The 26,769-nt window shown below is 33.4% G+C and overlaps 1 protein-coding gene across 19 annotated transcripts in view; it reads left to right on the top strand.

Annotated features, from left to right (window-relative positions):
* Positions 1–26,769, top strand: part of BAZ2B (bromodomain adjacent to zinc finger domain 2B) — a 375,589-nt gene that overhangs the window by 289,893 nt on the left and 58,927 nt on the right. For 15 of the 19 annotated variants that reach the window (XM_082629865.1, XM_082629863.1, XM_082629867.1 and 12 more), the window contains 8 exons: positions 3,784–3,994; positions 10,126–10,218; positions 10,334–10,395; positions 14,459–14,524; positions 16,435–16,500; positions 17,914–17,958; positions 18,178–18,204; positions 19,439–19,504. In XM_082629865.1, coding sequence (XP_082485991.1) covers positions 3,784–3,994; positions 10,126–10,218; positions 10,334–10,395; positions 14,459–14,524; positions 16,435–16,500; positions 17,914–17,958; positions 18,178–18,204; positions 19,439–19,504 — 636 coding nt within the window. The remainder of the gene's footprint in view (positions 1–3,783; positions 3,995–10,125; positions 10,219–10,333; positions 10,396–14,458; positions 14,525–16,434; positions 16,501–17,913; positions 17,959–18,177; positions 18,205–19,438; positions 19,505–26,769) is intronic. The other 4 variants (XM_082629864.1, XM_082629859.1, XM_082629860.1 and 1 more) reach the window with 1 other exon arrangement.

Below are 26,769 nucleotides of genomic sequence, written 5' to 3'. Positions count from 1 at the left end.
GTGAAATGTAAGAGTTAGGACTGTCAAATATCTCCTTAACTAGACAATTCAGTGTCTAGTGTCTAACATAAGGTGAAAACAAAGCAATTGCTCATGAGATGTTCAGAGTATCATTTATGAAGAATAATAGAAATGTTGAAATAGAAAATCCTATTTAAGTTAAATTTCTTAGCATCCTTTTTGAATTTCGGAATACAGAAAACATTTAAAAACTAATTCATTTCAAATGTTTTCTTTAAAGCTCTATTTTGTCTTTAAAGTATAAAATACCTGAAAGCAATAAATTTATTTGCCAGTTTTCTCAAGTATTTCTCCAGACCTTTCTGGTCTCCATTCAGACTTCTCTCCTTCACATCCAGGAAGTTCTCTCTCCAAAAAAAGACTAAAGTATTCACTTTCCTTTCCACTCTGATTCTCAGGTCCTAATCTAGACCATCATTATTTTTTAAGTGGACAATTGAGGCAACTTACTGTCCCAACCTCTAAAGTTTTCCAAATTCATTACTGCTGAGGGTGTGGTCCTTGAATCACCTGCATTAGAAGAGCCGGAACCTCAGGTCCTAGTTAAAAATGTTGGTCGTTTGGGGGAGAGAACTCTCTCTAGTTTACCTTTAGAAAATGTTATGCCGATACAGAGTAGGTGCTTCAACAAATGTTCAAGTAGTTGGAAACTATTTTTATTATACATTATAGTCTTACAGTGTAGTCTTTTATAATGCATTAGAGTGTATAGTATATAATGTAGTTAGCTCATTCACTTAACCTTAATTATTTCGTTCAGTCTTCTGAAATAAAACATAAACCCTTTTTTCCTTCTCTTCATAGTATTTACAGAAGTATGTTATTGCTAAGGCTTTAAATTAGTAACTCTTGAAAGTGGAATTATAATGGTATAAGAGACTTAATCTGCCATCATCTCCATCATGTTGAATATCTATTTTCTTTTTATCCATATCTTTTAAATCTTAGTCAAGAAAGATTATTTTCAGGAACCATTTACTATCTTAATTTTAGAAATTAAGAAAAAAAGTAATAAATTAACTTGATGAATAATTTCAAAAAATTTATAGCATATGAAGCAAGTTATGTAAATTGTGTTTGCTTTTCCTAAGGAAAAGTTTATTAAGAAAAATGCTTTTTTTTTCCTTACCCACGGTTATTTTGGCTACTCAGTGAATTAAAGCTGTAATATAAGCTTCAGATTCCTAACAATCCAGTTCTCATTTTCTAAAATCCAGGAGTCAAAAGACATTATATGTAGTCCAATATATGCAACTCCCTTAGAAAGCATTTACTTTATAAATGCCAAGGGCAAAAATGTAAATGATAATGTCACTATAATGTTACCAGTTTGGGGCACCAACATATTCTATTCCTTTTTTGACACAGGCAGGTATGTTTTCCTAGCTGAGTAAAACATAACAGTGTAAAATTATAACTGAATAAAAAAATAAATTGATCAAACCCTTCAAATCTTGGCTAAAAGTTGATTTTATTATTAATAAAGTACTTTAAAAACTGAATGCAGATTCCTTTACAGACTCCTTTATTATTCTTTCTCTTCTACTTCAAGTGTCATGAATGTCACTTTTATATTTTTCAATTTATATGATGCATGCTGCCTTGGTGCCTAAGAGCATAATAGAAAAATGAAAACCTGAACTAATCAAAAGCTTCCCATACTGGTGAACATAAAAATGTTTTGATGGCTTCCTTCTTAGTGGTTTATGGCGTGAAAATGCAGTTGGTACAACTACTGTTTCTGTTGACTTCATTGAAATCTCAGCAAAAAAAATTCTTACTTTCCTCAGAATTAATTTGTAAAATTATTTTTAACCTGGCAATTACTGAAAAGAATTAATATAGACATTATTTTTAGATATTTAGATATTTAGATATTTTTAGATATTTAGATATTATTCCTTATTGCCTCCGTACCTTAGGAAATTATTCAACTGGGCCTGACTTCTCTCAGTTGTAAAGTAGGTACAGTAAAATCCACCATATTAGATAGTACTGTTGTGAAGATTAAACTACATAATGTAATCAAAATGCCTGGAACTAAGCAGAGTGCTTGGAATGTGGGATGTAACCATCATCCATAGTGGTAGCAGGAGTGGTATTTGTACTTTTAGTACCCATTGAATGAGATATTCATAGTCTCCTTGCCCCAAGTTAGGTATCATGGCATAAAGTATAACTCAAGAACTTTTGATTATTTTTGGTTGCAGAATTGCCCATAGTGGTTCAAGCTAAATTCCTAGTTTGATATTCTTCTAAGAAAAAAAGCATGTTTAAAACATTTTCTTAAATGTCACACTAAAGGAATTATCTCTTTAAAAAAAGAAATAAGAAATAAGAAAACAATTATTTTAGAAGGATTATTTTAAAAGGATGCCTTTCCTATATTTGAACATGTTGATTTGGACTATAAGTAAGGTAATATAATAATGTATTTTTTAAGAGAAAAGCAGCTCATCACAAACAATAATATATTTGTTTTGAATGACATATGAAGGATAATGAAAACCAGACGCTGATGGTATCTATACACTGAACAGGAATATTCCCATAATACACTAGCATTATGCTGATGAATGTGTTTCCATCAGGAGACTTATAATGGGAAATCTCAATTATACACCATATATTCATCATTGGCTGTAGAAATTATCATGTGGCCAATATTATTTTACATATACCCCCATCCACTTCTCCTCTTCCATAATTTGTTGAAGCAAATAATATACATGTTATTTCCTCTATAAGTGTTTCCGTTCATATCTCTAAAAGATAAGGACTCTTGTTGTCTACAAGAGTACCATGGTACCATTATCACACTTTAAAGTAATAATTCCTTGATATCATCAAATAATAGTCATTGTTCAAATTTTCAATTTCCCTTAACTGTCAAAAGTTTCTGAACAGTTCATCTATTTGAATCATTATCTAGGTAAGCTCCACACTTTGGGATTGTTTGGTACATCTTTTAAGGCTCCTTTAATCGTCCCACAGTTTTTTTTACCTCTTGAAATTTATTTATTGAAGAAACTGTTGAAGAAATGTGTAGTATTTCCTCGACTGGATTTTGCTGTGTAGTTAACCATATACTTCTCACCCAATTTTTCCTGTGAAGTTATAGTAATTAAGTCTAATCTAGATCTGATTTCCTTTTGTAGAGGATAAGACTAATTTATAGGTGATTGAGTGAACCTCCATCAGGAGGCTAATATCTGTCTGGTTGTCTCTCTTTTTGGTGATTGGCAACCATTCAAGTTCAGTGCTTACACTCATTAATTCCTCAGGTATTGCAAGATGCTGATATTCTAACTCTTACATTCCTTCTTGATTTATTAGCTCTAATATTTCTATAAAGAGAACTTTCATCTATTATTTGGATAGTTTAATGTTTAGTTTAACTGTTAACCCATGAGAACAATCCACAGAGGTGTCATCACACAACTAATTTTCAAATATCTGCCAACTTTATGGTCATTGTAGTTCAGAAATGGTTATTTAAAAATATATATCTATTTATATGTTTATAGATACAGATATAAATCTCTTTGTGTTTAAAGTTGAATTCATTAAGAATATCAAAAAGATGCCAAGTCCATGAATAATTTTAAATATAAATTTAATTAAAAAAATAAAATTCCTAAAGTTTATACCAGCTTTATAAATTTCAAAATATCTGTGAATTTGCCTAGAATTTTCTGACATACTGATCACTTGTGTTTATTTCGTTTGTAATCTTTATTTCTATAAAATGTTAATTAAAAGGGAATGCAGTGGTGTCTTTTGAAAGAAGAGGATGTCATTCCCCGTATCAGGGCAATGGAGTGTCGTAGAGGAAGACCACCAAATCCAGACAGACAGCGAGCAAGAGAGGAATCCAGGATGAGACGTCGAAAGGGTCGACCTCCAAATGTTGGCAGTGCTGAATTTCTAGATAACACAGATGCCAAGTTACTAAGAAAACTGCAAGCTCAAGGTAAGAAACAGAACGTATCTGACACTGTAATAGTCATATTAAAAAGTGTAAATATTTCTTATATTTTTGACTGATAAAAGATTAACACTGCTCTCAATTTCTAAAAAGTAGATATTTGTGTTAGAATAAAAATGAGAAAATAAGGAGTCCCACTGGTAACTGGAGTTCTTTGATTAGGTAAGCTCTTTTCAAGAGCCATATTCATAAACACAACAGACCCTGTGTGTTGAGAACTACAAAGATGGGTGATAAGCTTTTAAGGCTTGCACTGGAAGGGCATCTACCAGCACTTGGCACATGCCTTAAGGTTGTGCCAACCTTCTGGAAATTCTCATTTTAACTGCTCCCAATTCCTTGAGGTGGTACAAGGGGATAACTCCAAAATATGTGGATCTGTGGAGTAAACTTTCAGTCAGAGAACTCCAATTACTGGTAAGTAACCCCAGCCTTTGGGTTCTTCTGTAGTATGCACATATTACAGATATTTTCAAAATGCCCAAGTAATAGATTTACTTCACAAATATTTATTTTAAGACCGTCAGAAAGTACCACTGTCAAGCACAAAGTGCTCATAATAACCTCAAATTTATTTATGACTCAAAAGTGTACATAGGGCTTCCCTGGTGGCGCAGTGGTTGAGAGTCTGCCTGCCGATGCAGGGGACATGGGTTCGTGCCCCGATCCGGGAAGATCCCACATGCTGCAGAGCGGCTGGGCCCGTGAGCCATGGCCGCTGAGCCTGCGCGTCCGGAGCCTGTGCTCCGCAACAGGAGAGGCCACAACAGTGAGAGGCCCGCGTACCGCAAAAAAAAAAAAAAAAAAGTGTACATAAATTGTTAACATTAAGTTCCCAGGCTATGTCTGACACAGAAAAAGCTGGCAAAAATAAAACAGTCCTGCCCTGAGTTTGAGTTACTAGTTATAACTGGGAAGACTCTTCTTGTGAAGGGCTTCTTGTGAAGGCTATCTGAATATATATCAGTATATGTGTTGGTGTTTTATATTCACAAGCATATATATAAACATATATATCAATGTAAAATAAAAGTTCAACAATAAGAACTAACTTAGAAGACTAACAGGATTTTACTTCTCATAGGTTCTCTCTGGGGGAAAAGCCTGACTTATTTGTTTATTGTAAACAACATCATAATGTTGACTTCTTTGTAGCTCCTTTGTTTTTGTTATGAAACAAATATCTATGACAAAAGCTCATAGAACTGAAAACTTTCTGTAAAAGATATTCATGAGTGGAATCATTATTAACAGTTTTTTGTTAGGCTATCAGAGACTCCTATACATAAACTGTACATAAACTCCTATACACACATGCCTTCAAACACTCATATATATACATATGCATATATAATATGTTGTATTACATATATATCCTTTTTGATTTCTAAAATAAATGGCTTATAATATACATACTATTCAGCTTGCCTTTTTTTCCACTTAATTTATCTTGAACATCTTTCTATATCAGCACTTAAAAATCAACCTTCTGCTTTTAATGGCTGAATAGTGAGTGATACTGTGTATGATTCTACCATACTTCATTAAATTAGTCTCCTTTTGGTGACTGTTCTAGCTATTCCTGATATTCGCTATCACAAACAGTGCTGCAGTAGTACATATTACACGTATCTTCACATCCTTCTACAGGTGTGGCTATCTATAATATAAAATCCTAGAGATAGAACCTCTGAATCAAAGGGTGTGTGCATTTTCCATTTTGGTAAATATCAGGCAAATATTATCTCCAAAAAGATTGCACCAGTTCATACTTCCACCAGTGGCATGTCAGTTAACTGCCTGGTATGTAACTTAATGTTGTATACGTTTTTCTCTGTCTTAGTATGTTTTTAAAATATTTTAAAAGTTATTCTGTTTGGTTTCTATTAAGACGTTTATCTCCCTTGAATAGTTATTAGTGAAGGTTAAAAATAAGTTAATATATTAACAGATACAGCCATACATGATGAGTTTTTAAAATTAGTATTGTCAATAAACCACTGCCTCTTCTAAAGAATGTATAATAGTGCGGAATGTGCATTGTTTGCATAAAATAAGAAAGCTTGGGGCTTCCCTGGTGGCGCAGTGGTTGAGAATCCGCCTGCCGATGCAGGGGACACAGGTTCGTGCCCTGGTCCGAGAAGATCCCACATGCCGTGGAGCGGCTGGGCCCGTGAGCCGTGGCTGCTGAGCCTGTGCGTCCAGAGCCTGTGCTCCGCAACGGGAGAGGCCGCAACAGTAAGAGGCCCTCGTACCGCAAAAAAAAAAAAAAAAAAAAAAAAAAAAGAAAGCTTGAAATTAACTGATGTCCAAAGTCTGGGCTCATCATGCATGTTTTGCATATCTCATACAAATAGCGTTAATACTTAGTATCCAAAATGGCAACTTTATATTTGCAAAAGTAACTAAATTTTTACAAAATAGAAGTTGATTATTCAACTTTTACTCAATGTTTTTTCTCCCTCTAGATTTCAAATTGGTTTGTATTCCGTTACATACTTTTCCCTTGTTGTATTATGTTGCATTTTGCAAATTATTTTACATTTGACCTTACTGTGTGTATATATGTTCTTTCTCGCATGTATATAAATGTTAAATATTTAACATTAGATAAATAATAATTATTAATGTGTACAAGCAAATGTGGTATAATATGCATTTTTTTCTTGGGAAGAAAAGAAAATAGCAATGAATCACTATCACCCCTTTTATTTCTAAAAGGCTTCTACATTAACAGTTTGAGGGGGTTATTCAAGGGGATTCTATAAGTTTCTGTTATATATTATCATCATACAAGGACTCAACTAGGCTGAACAACTGGACTTAATTTGAAGAAAGATTCAGAACAGTAAAATAAATGCAAACTTTGAATGTACTTTCAAGCATTGTGAAATGAGAGGTCTCTAATTTCTCAGGGAATACAAATAAGAATCTGACAAAGTTTGAATATGAAAAAATCTTTTAACCTATCTAAATAAACCTGCTTCTTAATTGGCCAATACCATTCATATCTCAGATTTTCTGAGATACTGAGTAACACTTGTCCATTTCATACATTGTAGAATCTGAGATGCCCTAGTCTATGCGATGCCCCAGTATTTTAAGATGTTCCACTAAGGAAGAAAAGTGCTGCCAATTTTTACACACACTCTGATTTTAGATGTGTAAAAATGCATCTTAGAATCAAAGAAGTGTGGTATATTTAAAATATCCCTAATTCTAAGTGAAAATAAACTTTATTTCAAAATAAATTTTTTACCTTTGAAATTTAAAGAGACAAATTCTTCAACCATGAAAGATAGTTTTCAAATTAATATTTCAAATGCTCATTACAATAATAATATATTCAGGGCTTCCCTGGTGGCGCAGTGGTTGAGAATCTGCCTGCTAATGCAGGGGACACGGGTTCGAGCCCTGGTCTGGGAAGATTCCACATGCCACGGGGCAACTGGGCCCGTGAGCCACAACTACTGAGCCTGCGCGTCTGGAGCCTGTGCTCCGCAACAAGAGAGGCCGCAATAGTGAGAGGCCCGCACACCGCGATGAAGAGTGGCCCCCACTTGCCACAACTAGAGAAAGCCCTCGCACAGAAACTAAGACCCAACACAGCAAAAATAAATAAATTAATTAATTAATAAACTCCTACCCCCAACATCTTAAAAAAAAATAATATATTCAGCAACCATAAACCAAATAAATGAGAAGATATTGGGAGCAGTTTATTCCTCAGAGCCTGAGTGAATTTCCTTGGTCTCTAACTCATTCTCCTTCCTCCATAGTGTCTCTAATTTCTTTTAACATTTTTTCATGTTTTCTCCAACTGTTTGTAACGTGAAAGTTAAGCTATATAAATTTTAAGTGATTAATCCAAATTGTATCTTCCTTGCTAAAGTGAAAAGATATGAGTTGAGCTTTTTAATGTTTTTCTTTTCCAGGAGTTTAAACATGAAAACTACTGTGAACTTGTGTGGAGTTTGAAATTGACTGATACATTCATATACAAAAATACGCCAATATATGTGATAAAATTTTCTTTATTATAAGCCAAACTTCTATTAGAAAGCATCAGTTTAGCTTGGAACAAAGCATCATACTTATGCCACCTTTTCTAGGAAATTTTTTTTTAACCACTTAGCAACCCTTTACGTTTTAAGGCAGATTTAGGTCTTTATATCAGAGTTCAGTGAAAGCCTTCAATTCTTATATGTTAAAAAATAATGTTTACCTGGATCTATCATAGATGAGAACAGTGTCCTGCAGGTGTATTATTATCAGAGCTTGCTAACTCTGCAGGCCAGTTGATACATTTTTATTTCGCAGAGTATTTCATGAACAGGAGAATCCTTTTTATGCGGCTCAGAAATGTTTGATGATGCTTAAAACTTCTTAATACTGAAAATTATTGGAAGATTGGAGGTATACTTTAGTATCAGCTTCTATTTCATCTTTTATTAACACTTCAAGTTTCCTAGATAAAATCAAACCTTCTTATATCCCCTCCCCTTTTTTTAAGTCTTCATGATAGGAAATCAACCGTAGTAATCAACTGCACCTCAGCTGTTACAAGGACATAGGGTTAAGTTTCTTTCTAAAATCTCTAGGCATTTAAATTTCTCTAAGGGATTTAGAAGTAGTAACATATAGACTGTGAAGTCAGAAAGTTCTGGGTGTGTATCTTAGCTCTGCTCTTTAACTTCTGGGAGCCTTAGTTTCATTTGTAAGCTGGGCATAATGTTGCCTATCTCATAAGGTTGTTATGAAAATTAAACAAGATCATGTAAGTTTAATATAACAGTTCAATAAATGGTGGAAGTTATGAGTAGAGCTCAAGTGATTCAGGTAATCATGTGATTACCTGACTCACATGATTACCTAATCAGTCACTTGATTAGGTAATCAAGTGATTACCTAATCATATTATTAGTGAATATAAGTTTATTAAAATTCTTCACCTGCTACAAAGTTGAAAACAATGTCTAATGTAAAGTGGTATTTTCTAAAATGATTTTATGAATGATATTATGATACACCACTTTTATAGCAAGTTTGCCAGCAGAAGAAAGTGTGACATTACATGCTTTTCTTTATCAGCTACCTATTGCCACATTAAGGCCAACCACAAAACCTCAGTGGTGTACAACTCTAAGCACTAACTATTTGTGCGGATGGAATGAGCTGGTGGCAAGTTAGGCAGTTAGGCATCTCTGCTGATCTTGGCTGGGTTTTTTCACATTAGTGGAGTCAACTGACTCCATGTGTCCCAACCTCCGGCAGCCTAGCCCGAACGTGTCCTCATAGTAAAGGGCAAGGCACAAGAGTAAAAAGAGTAGAAAGAGTACAGGTATACTTTCAGACTTCTACTTGCATCACACTGTTTACATCCCATTGGCCAAAGAAGATCACATGGCTGAACTCAAAATCAAGGAACAAGAAGATATATTCCACACATATCTTGATGAGAGGGGACCGCAAAGTCACATTACAAATGGCATGGATAGTCAAGGAATGAAGACTTGGGACCATTAATTATGTCAGTCTATCCCAGTTTCATATATTTGTCCTTAAAAAGTATGAGAACTAGGTTGTACTTAAAACTCATTGACATTCTGTACTCTTTATTTAGGAGATTTAGTCGCTTTCCTTCATAAATGAAAATATCAATGGATTCAAAAATTTTACCATTTATATAGCAGACTGAAATGCTAAGTTTGGGGGCTTTGTTCTATTTTGGGTTCTCTTTCTTTTTTATATATATTTTGTTATTTTTAAGACCGAAGCTGAATCACTTTTTTTTACATATTAGCAGGTACTTTCATACTAAGTGAGGATTACATGAAATGTGAAAAAAAATGTACTTATATTAGCCTTTGTGATGAGGATTAAGAGAGGCATCATTTTTCTTATGTATATGGGATCATATTCGATGAAATAGTTTGGCAATTTCTAGGGGAAATGAACATGACATTTTCTGAGGTTCTCCTACTTGGTATCTAATGTTTGGCAATTTTCTTAAAAATTATGTCCTTCATGATGATATCAGTTTCACAGGTATTGTTTTTAGGTTAGCAGTTATGTAAAGTTGTTAATAACATTCCTTGAAATTTTGTATTTTTCAGAAATAGCCAGGCAAGCAGCACAAATAAAGCTTTTGAGAAAACTGCAAAAGCAGGAACAGGCTCGGGTTGCCAAAGAAGCTAAAAAACAGCGAGGTGGGTGATTTAAATGGTAGCATAAACTTGAAGAGTGAGTATTGGGTAATTCATAAGAGGCATCTCTTCTTTGTTCCTTTTCTGATGATATCTGTGCCTTGATTTTTCATCATAGCAATAATGGCTGCTGAGGAGAAGCGAAAGCAAAAAGAACAGATAAAGATTATGAAACAACAGGTATGTTTATTCATTGGAACTGATTTTTAAAACACAGGCATTGTTTTGGGGATCTATCTGTATCTTTCTATGTGTACATTATTTTCATTTTGATTTCTGAAATAACTGTATTTCACATTAGTTATATATCTTATTTAGAAAGTTGTCCTCTTTCATTAGTTAAAATTCACCTCATTTTAAAATGAAGTCTTCTACTTCCAAGTTTTTCTAAGAGTTGATTACCAAACAGTAAATTGTATAAGTACTTTTAATATCCTGATAGACTTTGAATATAAGTTGACATCATGAATAACTTTCAAACTTTTTAAATTAATATATCAGTAAATGAAGGATATTCCTTAAATATTCAAATTTTAATAAGAAAAGCTGTTGTCCTAAAACATGTAAAATACTAGTAAAAAATTAAATTCAAGTTATATAGAATAAGGTTTGCCTCCGTTGCTTGTGATTGCTTTCAGAGTTACTAAAAAATTACTGCAGTCGTCTCTCAGTATCCACAAGGGATCGGTTCCAGGACCCCCATGGATACCAAAATCCACAGACACAAGTCCCTTATGTAAAATGGTGTAGTATTTGCATATAACCTATGCACATCTTCCTGTATACTTTAAATCATCTCTTGATTATTTGTAATACCTAATACAATGTGAAGGCTATGTAAATAGTTGCCAGCATGGGGCAAATTCAAGTTTTGCTTTTAGGAACTTCCTGAAAATTTATTTTTCTAATTTATCTTTAATCCATGGTTGGTAGAGTCCATGGATGCAGAACCTGCAGATAAGGAGAGCCAACTACAGTGCAAAAAATGAAAAAAGCATCATTTCAGCAGCATTCTGTTGTATATCTACAATACCTCTCCTGTGTGTAGTTTTCAAAATTAAGTATAGGTAAATAAAGTAATTTTAAAATTCTTACAGGTAAAGTATTACATGGCAAGATATTCAACTTTATTGAAGATGGGAATGTATAAACTACTCTCCCATCTCCATATATTCACTGTAATCATTAAAGCAGAAAGGAAATGGGGATAACTAATATTCTTTAAAAATTTTTAAATGCCAAGTAGTTATTTCTGAGTATTAAATGAAGCCAATTGTGTTATTATATAAATAGCTGCTAAATAAATGGCTTGGATTGGATTTGATGTGGCTGTCTCGAAGGTTCTTTCCAGTATTGACTAAAGCAGTATGATTAGAAAGAGTTGATATGGAATTGGGATTCAGAATTTAGTTTACAGTCAGGCAGACTGTAAGAGTTGAATATGGGCTCTGCTACTTAAGAATTTTGTAACCTTAGATGAATTTCTTAACCTCTAAGTCTCTATTTCCTCCACTGTGAAAGAAAATAACTGCATTATCTGAAGATTAAGTGAGGTGATAAATGTAAAGTACCTGCAACAGTGCCTGGCACAAAACAAATGCTCACTTTTTAAAAGATGATATAAAACACCAAACTGCATGGTAAACTCTTTTACCGTAATTTAAAGTAGTCAGCTGTAAACTTGAATTCCTTTAGTTTGTTAATTCCAAATAGTTTGTTAATTGTCACTGCTAAAGACACTGTAAGGTTGACTTATAAATATCTAGTCTAATGAATGCCTTTATTAAAATATAAATATTTACTGTATATTACATATATGTAAAAATAAGTTTATGTTTCATTTTAAAGTGAAATACTATTGTTTCTAAATATTATACTTTTTTATAGCTTATCCTATTTCCTAGTGGCTAGAGATCCATCAAATCTTATCAGCACTTTAAATTCAGCTTTGTGACCCTAAAGTCTTGAAGTAGCTACAACCTAAATATACATGGTTTTTGCTGCTCATCAAAAAAGCAGCTGCATAGCACAGGGAGATCAGCTCGGTGCTTCGTGACCACCTAGAGGGGTGGGATAGGGAGGGTGGGAGGGAGATGCAAGAGGGAGGAGATATGGGGATATGTGTATATGTACAGATGATTCACTTTGTTATAAAGTAGAAACTAGCACACAATTGTAAAGCAATTATACTTCAATAAAGATGTTAAGAAAAAAAGCATTGGAGTCCCAAAGTTTCAGCGATGTTAATACAAATGAGCTGATCATAGAGTTTTATCAAGATATTTATCTGAGGCTAGTTTCAGAATACAATCTGCCTTATTCCTTATTGCCAACAAAGTGAATCAAAGTATAGCTTAGGTCTACTCACATAGTCAGTTACATAATGCCTATTTTAAAGTCAGCATTAGATCTAGAATAAAATAGTAGCATGTGCTTCTGGATTATTTTTTCCACCTAGTAGGCCAGTATCACCAGATAGTCCTCAAGACAATATTCTGGAAGCTTACAGAAGCATTATTATGAAGCAGAAGGAACAAAGGCTTTGGAATGTGACCAAGGCTCTGTACTTACTATTTGATTTAAGGCAAAATATTTACTCTCTAGGAACTTTAGCTTTCTATTAGGTAAAAAGAAGATAATTTCAACTCTTTTCATGATCAATAAGATATTTTATGTAAAGTGCCCAGCTGAGGGGTTGGATACCCAATATTATAAAGTGAATCTGTATTATAATAACTTATAAATAATGTTTATCTCTGCTAATGCTAATGATACCACTACCATATATATGTGTGTGTATATATATGTATATGTATGTATATATTGAGATCAATAACATCAGTGTGCATAAAAAGAAATATTTAAAAACGTTAAAGTATAGCTTGCAAAGGTACAGCTAGCATCTGGAAATTGGAACAGGTATTATAACATTCAGCAGTATAAAATGTGTTCGCTCTGGAAATCCTACGACAAATGCAATTTGCTAGTAGGAAAATTGGGGTGTTTGCGAGCAAACTATGTATTATTATTGAGTACCAGTTTGGGACTTTCAAAGGGGTTTCTGGACATGAAATTGTTAACATTGTGCTGATAGCATATGAGATAAAGTTTTTAAATCAAAATGTAAAGTTTTATCAAACTTTAATCACTGAATTATAAAACAATAACTAGTACATTAAATTTAGTGTGAACACCAGTTATGTCATTGGAATCATTCTCTAGAATGTTCAATTGTAATTAAGCCTTTTAAAAATAATATTACAGATTATTTCTGAATTTGGCTTATTGTAGTAGTTAAAAGCAATGTAATATTATCATGTTATTCATCATGTGAAGTAAGAAATTATAGTATGGAAATTGTTAATGATAATCTATTACAGTTGTGTGGCACCACACACTTTTTTTATTATAAATTTATTTATTTATTTATTTATTTTGGCTGCGGTGGGTCTTCGTTGCTGTCACGGGCTTTCTCTAGTTGCGGTGAGCGGGGGCTACTGTCCGTTGCGGTGCGCGGGCTTCTCATTGCGGTGGCTTCTCTCGTTGCGGAACACAGGCTCTAGGCACGCGGGCTTCAGTAGTTGTGGCTCGCGGACTCTAGAGCGCAGGCTCAGTAGCTGTGACACCCGGGCTTAGTTGCTCCGCGGCATGTGGGATCTTCCCAGACTAGGGCTCGAACCCGGGTGGCCTGCATTGGCAGGCGGATTCTTAACCACTGCGCCACCAGGGAAGACCCTGCCACACACTTTTTAAAGCATTTTTTATTTATTCATGACATAGTGAGAGAGGGCAAACACCTTTCCCTATTTTATACAAGAGTAGTTATTCTTTGCTCAAGATCATCCAATGAATGACAGTAACTCAGGACTAGCCTTAGGTTTTCTCACTCCTGATACACTATTTTTCTACTTTTCTGTCCTGTATTTATTTAAAACTAAGTATAATTGTAACTGCAGATACTTATAAAAATCCACAGGCTAAATGAGTTTAGTTTACCTAGTTTCTGTATACATATTTAGCATTTGTATTTTATAAATTGTTTTGAGAAATTTTATAAAGTCATATTAATTTGACATGAACATATATATGATGTTAAACTAAACAATTAAGTTTTACATCCACCATGGGCAACCTTTGGTAACTCTGTATTTATATCTTAACTTATTTGATTTGACTTAAATACTTTTCACCTAGATATTTAGTTTATTTTATTATCTTAAATTATTCTAATTTTTTTCTACAGGAAAAAATTAAGAGAATACAACAAATCAGAATGGAAAAAGAGCTTCGAGCCCAGCAAATTCTAGAGGTAGAATTCTTAAATGTGATATGATTAAAGTAATATAGTCATATATTTTAAAGTCTCCAAAAGTAAAAATCTTACCTACATATTCTGTCACTCATACAAATTAATATGTCCATCAGAAATTCTCTTTAAGCATAATGCATAGCGTAAGACCTTATCTGAACCTTATTTAGCAGACTCACCTAATCCTAACAACCCAGGAAATAAGACAAAAGAGAAGAAGAAAACAGGAAAACTTCTGAACAGCCAGTATAGGTGTCATAAGGTTCATGTGCTGAAACTCGTGTTCTTTACTTTTAGAAAACTCATTAGGACTTATAGTCAGATATTTACTTTTAATTTAGAAATAAAACATTACAAGAGTGAAAGTAAATTTTAAACGTAGAAACAGTTTAATCAGCTTGTTTTTCTGGCTTCTAATATACCCTGCTTCCCCACAAGCTGTTGGAATAGGACTAGAGGACATATATTGGAATCAGTAAAATAATAGCCACAAGATAGCAAGGGAAAATACAGAAAAACTCCAACCAGCATGTATAGGAATTCAAAAGCCTACCAAGAGTCTGTAATCTTTTAGTTGAATAGCAAGCAATTTTCAACACCTTAACAGCTGAAAGGCATTACTCTGTGGAACTGTAGAGTATAATAACTGATGTTCAGAATAATTGCCCCAAGTCATCAAGAAAAAGCCAAATTATATTTAGTGTAGTGTGTCTAAGCAGTGTATATCTCAAAATTATTTCCATCCAAAATAGTGAAAATAAACTTTTAATGTTCAAAATTGCTATAACCTCCCAGCTATTCAGGAAACTCTTGGTATAAACGATTTATTCCCTGAGGGTGTCAAATAGCTGAAGTGTTCTATGTTACATGATTATTCCTTCTAGAAATATACACGTTTCCTTATCCATTTCAAATTAATTTTAAAAATCCAAATCAAAAGTACTCCTATCTTCAAGTAAATTGACAATAGCTACTGGATAGTTTTCAAACTACTAGATAATTAATGACTTTAACATTATGACGCTCAGATTTGGTATCATGACCTTGATATTCAAAATGTACTTCATGAAAGATTATGTTTCCATTCTATCTTTTTAAAAAACCTTGAATTTAGTCACAATATACAGCTAGGGAAACTCAGATTTAATGTGTTTCATTTATATCAGCTGAGTAATGGATTACTTTATCTCAAATTTCAAGTATTAAAAAAATCCAAATAAAGTGGACATGTTCATTTTTAAATGTGTTACTGATTTATATTTAAGTAACTTTTATTATCAGTTAAAATCTATCCCATCTTCTAAATTTTTTATGATCATGTTTTACTTCTAAAAATCAGGAAAAAAAGGAAAAATTACGTAAAATAATTTTTTCTGTGATTAAGTTTTTTTTTTTTTTTTTTTTGCTGTACGCGGGCCTCTCACTGCTGTGGCCTCTCCCGTTGCGGAGCACAGGCTCCGGACACACAGGCTCCGCGGCCATGGCTCGCGGGCCCAGCCGCTCCGCGGCATGTGGGATCTTCCGGGATCGGGGCACGAACCCGTGTCCCCTGCATCGGCAGGCGGACTCTCAACCACTGCGCCACCAGGGAAGCCCTGTGATTAAGTTTTAATGTAAAATAATAACACTCAATTATTTCAGACTTTTAATAGAGTTTGAAGAAGTCAAGAAAAGCTGGCATACTCTTATGAATTTAAGAATTTTTTATATCTTAATGCTAATCTATACATTAGAAATGAAATTAGTATGTTAAATACAATATTAACTGTGGGAAAATCTGTAATTGTTTACATATATGTTCCATGTTGTTTTGCACCTGTGAGGCATGTAGCTCCATTTTCCAGTCATAGATTACTTTCAAGTTGCAGTGATGCTGTTGCATGACTTTGAGACCTGTTTTGCATGCACAGGCAAAAAAGAAAAAGAAGGAAGAAGCAGCAAATGCCAAATTATTGGAGGCCGAGAAACGAATAAAGGTTAGTTTAGATGAGAATCAGTTTTCATTTTTCAAAAATAAAAACTGTATGATATTATACCACTATCAATTATATTTTAAAAAATCCCTCCTCAAAATGACTATCTAAAAAAATGTTTAGCACAGATAAAACATGTGTATAGTGTGTGTTTTTATTGTATGTATATTGTATGTATTTTTTGTATTTCATTATACAAGTTCTATGTGATACTTTGAGCTCTTTAAATAGCAGACCAAATCAGAAATGCAAACTATTGCATAATACCTGTATATAATTTTGATGGATAAGATCTCCCCAGAGCTCTTTTGTATCATTTATGTTTAAGTTTCAAATTGTATTCCAAATCCGATTCTCTCCTTAGATTATAACGTTCTCTTTGTTAATGTCTAATAACTGTTTTAACTATTAAAAAGTGAAAAGCCTACAGAAACAAAAACCTAACTTTATCAGCTATAATTTACCAATAATAAAATTAGCCATTGTTATATATTGTAACTTGATGTGTTGTTTGGGGATGTTTTGGTTTTGATTTTCTGGAGTGAAACATAAGAGAGTTGGACCCTCACTCCCCCTCCAGCCTCCACCCCGACACACATTACACCCCTACCTTCCATTTTTTCTGATAGTTATTTACTGAAATTGGGTAGCCATGTGGTCCTACCAGTTCAAGAAGCAGCCACTACAGCTATATCTTATAAAACCAGGGAACTGTTTGTTGCCTGTTTCTACATAGACTCTCTTACTTTGTTCTTTGAATTTCTACTCCTTTTCAAAACGGCTGCCCTTAATATTAATTAATCTGTATTTTACCTTTATAAAAAGATTAAAATTGGTGACATTCCCAGAACTGTTTGTATTAAGCCCTACCCCTTTGGGATGGTGCCCTCAATCATAGGTGGGCATAAAAATCTCAAGCTGATTCCTTTTCTTTTGTCATTTTCATTTCTACACAGTGATAGAAATGATATAGATGCTGTTAATCCCAGAGTGTATTTAGGGATTTATATTCAGAATGGAGAGAGTTTTAATTAGCTAGATTTGAGGGTTGCTTCATTATGTTTTCTTTTTTTCTTTTTTCTTTTCTTTTAGTGCCAGTTGTATCTGATATGCTCTGTCTATCTAGCTAGTCAGTTCAATGAATGGGTCATTGAAGTGTGCTTGCTATTAGGTCACTGAATTTCAACTCTAAATGTCTACTGAATAAGGATCCTTGCTCCTGTCATACGGTTTTTATATATTAGGTAGAACCATCTGAAGTTGCCACTATATCAGTAAAAAATTATTGGATGTTTGCAGTTTCATATGGTTCAACCTAATGGAAGACTGTAGAATCTCAGAAAAGGAACTTTTAATATTTGTTGCATGTTCTAAATTTTCCCTAAAAATCCATCTTAAAAGTTTCTTATTTTTAAGGAAAAAGAAATGAGAAGACAACAAGCTGTTCTTCTAAAGCATCAGGTCTGTAGACATATAGTTATACAGTTGTCGAAATGTACATTTTATAATTTTTCTTAAATCTATTTTTGGAAAAATCTTCAAGATATTTTCTTTAAAATTTCCAGTATAATTCCTGCTTAAATTCCTGGTTTTGGGATTGGTGTCTTTCGGGGGGTTAAAAATTGGTTTCATGACTCTGTGATTTCTGTTTCATAATGTTGTGCCAACTCTTTCTACCAGGAGTTGGAGAGGCATAGACTAGATATGGTATGGGTATGTTTATTTCTGTACATCTAACACCGCATTGTGATTTGGTTGTGATATGGTTGTCATAGCAATGCATAAAGTGTAGCACTGGCTGCTGTCATATTACATACTGCTGCATGGCTTTACAGCACAGTGCATTGCATACATCTGCTTGTCTGTCTATAAAGAAATATGGTACATTTCCAAGATCTTCAATTGAATTGGGCAGACCTTATATAAGGCTGCTGTCTAAAAGTTTACGTTACTGATGTCACAGTGAAAGTTGGATCACTATCCAATTAGATACTATTATGACCCATATTCTCCCATCATTCTAGATGCAAAACTGCCATTGAATACAATGGGAATTTTGAGTTAGGTTGATGAGAGAATATGCAATATATTCTGGCTTTATGGACAAATTTTAGAAATTTTTAGAAATATCCCTTTGGGGGAACCACGTATATTTAATCAAAAGGAATGATTCAGTACTATAGCTATGTGACTTTTTTATTTTAAAGTAAAATGAGACTATCGAAATAAGCTAATGCTTACCTTATTTTCATGCTGTGCCTTTTAGATTCCACTTACGAGCCCATGGTGCAGCTTTTGTGGCTTTAAATAGTGCATCAAGTGGCAGACATCAGTAAACAGGAATATCCCATTTCATTGATGTTGTTATATGAATCATGCCTATAACAGCTTGAAAAAAAGTTCTAATTTGTCGGTGGCTTATTGGATTTACAAAATAATAGTGTACTTGAAATAAAAATAACTAATTCTAAAACCATGAAGTGAAAGTGAATATAAATCAATTTCTGCCTGATCTAAAAATTTAAGAACAGCACAACCTTTGGTTTAATTGGCTGTAGTACATATTTGTGGTTTTTCTAATAGCAGATGTAAGGTAACTGACCTGTTCCAGCCAACCATTATGCTTTTTGTTCTGCCAGCTTTTGAAGGAGCATCACAACTGACCATAAGTAAACCTTGTATGCTTCTGTTTACACTGTCTCCATGTTCATTGCTTTACCTTTTTGCTTTTGATTGTTCTTGTATTTGCTTTCTAAACCTGAACTAAAACATGCACAGACTGGCCATTCTTGTCTTATATTTAGTATTTACTGTGACTTGTCTATAAATGCTAAACATGCTATACCGAGTTTTTTTGTTCTGTTTCGTTTTGTTTTTCCATTTGAAAATCAAACTATTAACTATGGTTGAGTTATATTCCTAATTTTATCTGGCCTAATAGGAACGAGAGAGAAGGCGACAGCATATGATGCTTATGAAAGCTATGGAAGCGCGTAAAAAAGCAGAAGTAAGTGTATGTTTCTGGAAAAATATTATCTTGTCATAAATTAATATTTTTTCTTAAAACATTGGCTCTTCTAAGTATAGATTTTTTGGAGTAGGGATTGTCATGATTTACCAACTCTCATAAGCAAAGCAAAGGTTAGAGATAGTAACCAAGTGTTAGAACATAAAAGAATCCATAGGATGGATTCCAATGTATGAGTTAATTTTCTTGGCTGAGATTTTAATTACCTTTTTTAAATACAGTGAATGGCATTCATTTGGATAAAATGAATTCTTCTTACTGTGACCAGAGTTTCACAAAATTACAGCATGCCTAGATAATTCCTGTGTCCTAATTCAAACATCAGTCAGTTCAACCATGGACTTCTGCCCTCAAAATTACTCTTTAGCATTCTATGTGTAAAATTAGGCCTAAGTACTATCTTTGAAATAGACTTTTACCATATACTTCAGAATAAGAAAATTATTGCAGTAAGTCAAAATGAACTTATATGGATGTTAATAGAAATCACTTAAAGGTTAAAAAGTGTTACAAAGGAATGCATTCTGAATTAAAACAGTTGAATAGAGGTATGGCCATTATAACCAGGGCTTTGGAGTTTCAGAGACTCAGATACCCATGCTGGCTCTAAACCAACTTGCTTTAGCTCTTCAGGTTATTTCTTCTTTAAAATTGAGATAATGATTCTGGTAGGATTATAAGATTATTAAGTGGGATAAGCATTCAATAAATAGTAATTAATGAAAATGAGACTATTTGGTCTAGAAGTTGAGTGCCCTATATTTCAGTTTTTTGGCCTCAGCTGTGGCTTAAACACTCATTACAGATTTCTGCTATGAAGGCACAGTATGTGTATTGTTTAGGAACTTGGACATTGTAACCAAATGATCAGGATTTGAATTCTAATTTCAGTACATTCCAGCTATATGACCTTGGGCAAGTTATTTAACATCTCTTTGATTCAGTTTTTTCATCTGTAAAATGGAGATGATACTAATTCCTATTTCATAGAGTTTGTAGTTATGATTAAATGGGTGTGTGTCTATATGAGCGTATGTGTAAAGTTCTTGGTACAGTGCCTGGCACCACATAGTGCCTACTTACTTATCACAATAAGTTATTTATTACTATATAGGTGTTTTTTTCCTTACTTGTTAATTATCCAGGGCCGTTGACACCCTCTACATCTAACACAGCAAGGGAATCTACACATGGATTTATAACCACAATCTCTGAAAAATGACAGGCAGGGAAAGAGAGAGAGGTAACAGATTCCAGGAATGGGCATGGCTGCGAACTCTGTTCCCTTCTGAACACAATGGTGGGAAGAGTAGGGAAGGAGATTAATTAAAATTCTAAAAGCTCGACCTAATTTTCTCCTATCTGGAGAGATGGGAACTGAGGGAATAACTCAGGGAAAAGACCTGGAATATCCCTCAAGAGGAAAGTTCTTCCCTGCCAGGTATTCCTCTTACCAGAAGGACCAAGAAGAACCAGGGCTTGTTATTCTGATTTTTCCTCTTGGAGAGGAAAGCTAAAGAAAGGCAGAATAATGAAAATAACCAAGAGCATTATCTCCAGACGTACTAGGATTTGGTAGAAGGGGACACCCAAGAGAATAGTAAGGATAAGATCATCCAAGGGAGTGAATGCTCAGGTTAAGAGGTACCCAAAAGGCCCAAAAGTCATGACCTCTCCCACTGTTTTTTTTATATTTGCTCTGTGGCCTGGGAGGAGAGTAGGAAAAGCTGCTGAAGAGAGGTGAGTAAGGTCTGCATTGAGTGGAAGCTAGCAGCCATGGGATAAATGAAGATAATTCAGATGAAATCTTCTAAGAATCTCTCAAGACCCAAGAGCATCTTTCATGGGAAAAGGATATACCCTTGACTAGATAGAGTGAAATCAGGTACACTGCTTCCAATAAAACTTGGAAAGGGATATGGGAAACCAGGTACAGCTCTCCCTCTTCTAGCTACCTTCATCCTCAGAAAAAAGGAACATGAATAGCATACAAAATACTCTTCAATTTGAAGTACTTTGAAATATAAAAACAATTATCAGATAAAGTGAGAAGAAACTAAAGGAAAATTAACCCACCTGTATTGGAGCAATGCAAGTTTGTGATAGGGCTGCTCATATCAAGCATGAGTAATTAGAAAAGAAATGCAAGAAAACTATGCCAAAATATCAAACCAAAAATATATGTGTGTACGCACATGTGCATGCATGTATACATAAAGTAACAGCTTAAAGCATAATAACTTAAAGAACCTGTTTTCCCTGCTTTCATTCTTGCTTTCCTCAGCACACTCCCTATGCATTCTCCACAGAGTAGCCAGAGTGATCTATTCAAAAAAGAAACCAGATTATATCTGGATAAAGACTATCCAGTGGCTTCTCGTTACAATAGTAATAAAGTCCAAATTCCTCACCAATGACATATCAGACCCACATGCTCTGACCTCTGCCAACCTCTCCAACTTTACCTCATACAATTTGTACCTTATGTACTATGTTCCAGTCATTTTTGTCTTTTTATTATTTCTAAACAAAGGGTCTCTACTGTTGCTGTTCTTCCACTGAATATTCAAGTAGTTCTTATCTATTGTTCAGTCATAGGTCAAATATTAACTTATCAAAGAGGCCTTCCCAGAACAGAGTACATTATATGTTTTCTGTCTATATAATTTTCTTTATATAATAATAATAAAATCATTTTACTTTATTCTAGGTGGTTTTCTTTTTTTAAACAAGGAACCATTATTTAAAATAACAATACAATAACATATGTTACAAATAATCCTTTATCAGGATGTTTGAGAGAATCCCATAGGTAAAGCTGAATTCTTAAAATGTTGTTATCCTCTGATAACTATAGACCTGTGAACAGGACTAGAGAATTTTACCAGTTATTCAGATTTTTTTTTTTTTGGCCACACCGTGCGGTATGCAGGATCCTAGTCCCCTCCGATCAGGGTTCAAACCATGACCCCTGCATTGGGAGCCGTGTAGTCTTCTTAACCACTGGACCACCAGGGAAGTCCCCAGTTATTCAGATCTTAAATTGTGTTCCTCTATTGAATGATACCTATAGATCTTAGTAATCAACTAAGTATGGTTTTACATTTCTTAAAAGACTGTTGTGTACACAGCATTAAATTAGATGCTGCAGGAAAAGCAAAAAAATTAAAGATGCTTTTTATCATATCAGAGAGAGAAATCTTTACAGTACAAACAGTTAAGCAGTGACTAGGCATATATTTTTACTGATAATCCAAACTTTCACCATATCTTTTACATAAACTTACACCTCCGTGAATATTAACAAACCCTTCCTATATCTACTTGTTCATTTCTTCATTATTAATGTGCATGAGATGAAACTAGAGTAATGCCAGTAATGGGCACATCTTGGCTTCATATTCTGCCTCTTATTACCTCCTAATAGCTCAACTGCAATTTCTTCTGTTATTAACTGTTAAAAGAACAAACTTTATTGTAAAGTTAAAGCCATATGATACTTAGGCAGGGCCAACTCAAAATTCTAAAATAACCTATGTGTAACCCTTGATTCTAAACTTTAATACCTTTAGGCATTTAATTATTAAGTTGTGAAGAAAAAAATAAGATAAACAAAAATGCTGATGTTATGGGTAATGTTTAAAGAATTATGAGGTTGAAAAATTAATTGCTTTCACCTTGTTAATTAAAAATCTCTTATAACATCTGAATTTATTCCAAGAAACTCCCATAGTCATCAAAGTAAAAAGGTAACACAAACACCATTTTTATGTTTCTTTGTGTACACCACACTGATCTTACTTTTTGATTTAGTGTTAACTTATTTTTCACTAAAAACATCCCAAATTTATATTGGTTCCCTAACTTAGGAATCTAATTTCTATAGTTTTTCCTTTATATAAATCTATAATTAATAAGAATATTCAGACATATAAATAACCTTACTTATTATTATATTAATTTTAGTGTATCATCATCGTTCATAAATATTTTTATTACATAATGTAAGAAAGGATAATCTTTAGCCTCATGAATAAAAAAGGCTTATATCCTAGTATAATTCAAGTCTTACAATATATTTGTTCTCTCATTATTACGAATCACTGGAAACTTAGGTTGGTTTAAGCAATGTGACAAAGTAGCTCAAAGTCTCCTGGTTCATTTATAAAAACTTCAAACTATGTCAGTCACAAATTTATAAACACTTTACTCATATTATCTGAATAATCAACCATAGTACCCATAGCAGAGTCTTTTGTATATCTATCTCCCCAAGGATTAATAAACAACAAAAGGTTGTTAAACATGCGTCTATTACAGAATGACTATGTCAGCACTTTAGGAGACAAAACCATAAAATAGAAGAGAGTAGTTCAGGTTTCAGAAATCATCTAATAATTTGCAAGCATAAAAAATGTATAACCCATTCAGTGATTCAAGTCATGAGAATATTTTACAATCCTATATTTATACTAATCATTACTTAGTGAAAAATAAAAAGTAGAATTGCTCATGTAGACAGTTTTGTTTAAACAAACCCATTTTTCAGTTGAAGATATAATAAATGTACTTATATGACATACTTGTGTATTGTACTTTATATAATGTACTTAATTTCAATTTTAAAATTAAATTGTCTTTAAAAACATGTAAAATGATTTTATATTAAATATTCAGTAAAATGTTAAATGTCATATACATTTAAAAGATACATGCACAATTTTGGAATGAATTATTATCAATGTAATTTAGATGTATTAAAATCTCTACTTACTCAAGAATTATTAACAATTCTGATTTTAATTTAGGAGACATTTGTATAATAGTAGCTACTCTAAGAATATTTGGTGATAGTTAATCTAAAGTAAGTACAGACTTTTGTGTAATACTTTGGTGGATTTTATAAAAATGTGATAACTGGAAATTTTTACTCTTTTTAAATAGTATTTTATATTGATACCTGTAAAATACAATAAAATATAAATAATATATAATTTTATTAAAAATTTAAAATATAAGGATTTCTTTTATCATGGATTCATAATTTTTTCATTTGTTTAAACTTAATTTATTATTACATTTTAAATATAAAAATAGGCCCTTAAAAAAAATTACCCTGATTTTTCTACTCATGCTCAATATGTGACATAAAATAGTATCACTTTTATTCTTTATATCTGTCTTCTATAAATGGCTTGTATTATTAATCTTATTTACACTTTATTCTTATTGCACCCTGAGGTAAATCTGTGTCTCTTAAAGAATATTTATGTCTTTGAAATTTAAGTACAGTTGCTGTGAAAAGAAATGTAATCTCCTAGTTATGCCCAGAGCAAACACCTAAGAGACCCAGTAGAATCATAAAATACAGGGAACATAGGCATCTTTGCAACATGGCCTTTTAAAAATGGCCTGTTTGGCAATTTGATAAGTTGTAAAACTTTATAATAACAGATCCTCCTACCACACTCATTGCTTAGTTTTTAAACTTCTATGATTCTAAAATAGAATAAATTCATTTCATACCTTTGTTATTTTGCTATCGAGTTCTGGAAATACTTTCAGTTATGCTTTTAGAGTCCCTAAAATAATCCTTTTATGCATTTTAAATTTTCACCCTATGTATCTTAGGCTATTTAGTATAATCTAAATTTAACACTTTTGCTATTGAAAGGTGTTGCAACTTTGAATGAAATTTAAATGACTTCTTAATTAGGATATTAGTAATATTTTGATACAGAAAATTTCATTACTATAATTAAGATGATAAAAAGATATTTTATTGTAAATGACATATATACCAAGAATCCACATTTATTTCATAAATTTCTACATCTAGAAAACTGGGTAAGGACAGGGAAAGTTGGGAATGAAGGCCCCCAAAAATTGGAAGGAGGCATTCTAATTTGCTTGTAGTTGTTTATAGTCAATCTAAAATATAGTTAAGAGCTATATTTCATAGTCATTTGTAGACACTGTAAGTTATTGCCCTGAAATTTAAACAATGTGGCATTTGTAGATTTAATCACTCAGCAAATTAATCAATGCTTAAATAATTTTTGTATGCTAAGGCACACTGTATATGTCCATTAGAGACATATGATAACTATTACAGTTGGAAATAAGAACAATATTTAGACCAGTGGGAGAGGAAAATTGCACTGATACAGGCTTGAGTTGTCAGAGACAAAGATAATATTAAAAACTCTCCTGAGGGTTTCTGGCAAATTATCCTGCTGGGAATTGAATAGATCCATAAAGAGGTGCATATGTTGGTTCCTCTGATCTCTAGAAGTTCACATTACAGTGTGAGAGATCAACTTTAAACAAATAACTGTCACTCAGTGCAATAAATGCTGTAATAAGTTATGTGGAAGCTCAAAAAAGGGAAATATTAAAACTCCTGAACTAGCTGTGGGAAAAATTAAAACACAGACTTTATTTTTGTGTAAAGGAGGAAGGGCTATGCATTCCAGTCAGAGGGGATGACAGGTACATAAATACAATGTTGCAACTAAACAGGACCTCTAGGGTCCTGGGAGGAAGGTGCAAAGAGGGGGTTAGTCAATTTTAACCTTGTGCATATACCTCTCTTGGCTTTGCTGCTTCTCCTCCTCTTCTTCCACCCCTCCCCCTCTCCTCCCCCTCCCCCTCTCCTCCCCCCTCTCCTCCCCCCTCCTCCCCCACCATAATCATTATCATTATCATCCAAGCAGTGCCTCAAACTGGTTACACTGTTTGCTCAGCACAGTTGTATCACAAAATGTGCCTAGAGTTTGGGAGATTCCCTGAGAATCATGAGATAGGAGACCAGAACTTGTGTGGGGCTAGATTGTGACTGTCTTTATGTGCCATTTTAAATGTTAGTTGATTGTTGAGGGGATCCTAGAAGCTCTGGTTCTTTGAGAGTAATTTTGTACCAAAACCACAGGATTTGTATTAGTCCTATACAATTCAGTAGAAGTCACTAAATAAATTAGTGAATAAATGCATTAAATTTAGAGACTCCATGTTTCCCTTAAAGTATCCCATTGAGGGAGTAGATGCTGGTCTTTAAGTAATAAAGGTCCTATGAATTTCTAAGATTTCTTGCAAACCTCCATTTTATCCTAAGATATAGATGTCACTTTTACATTCTATTCCATATTATGGCCATGCTTTTTTAATTCAAAAAATACTGCATATCACTAGGTAAAAATGATATCCAAGAATATAAGACAGCTTTGCCTCATGGCATTAAATGC

Source organism: Mesoplodon mirus (genome assembly GCF_964341445.2).
Source record: "Mesoplodon mirus genome assembly, chromosome: 8".
Lineage (NCBI taxonomy): Eukaryota > Metazoa > Chordata > Mammalia > Artiodactyla > Ziphiidae > Mesoplodon > Mesoplodon mirus.
This window is presented reverse-complemented; position numbering and strand designations above follow the sequence as displayed.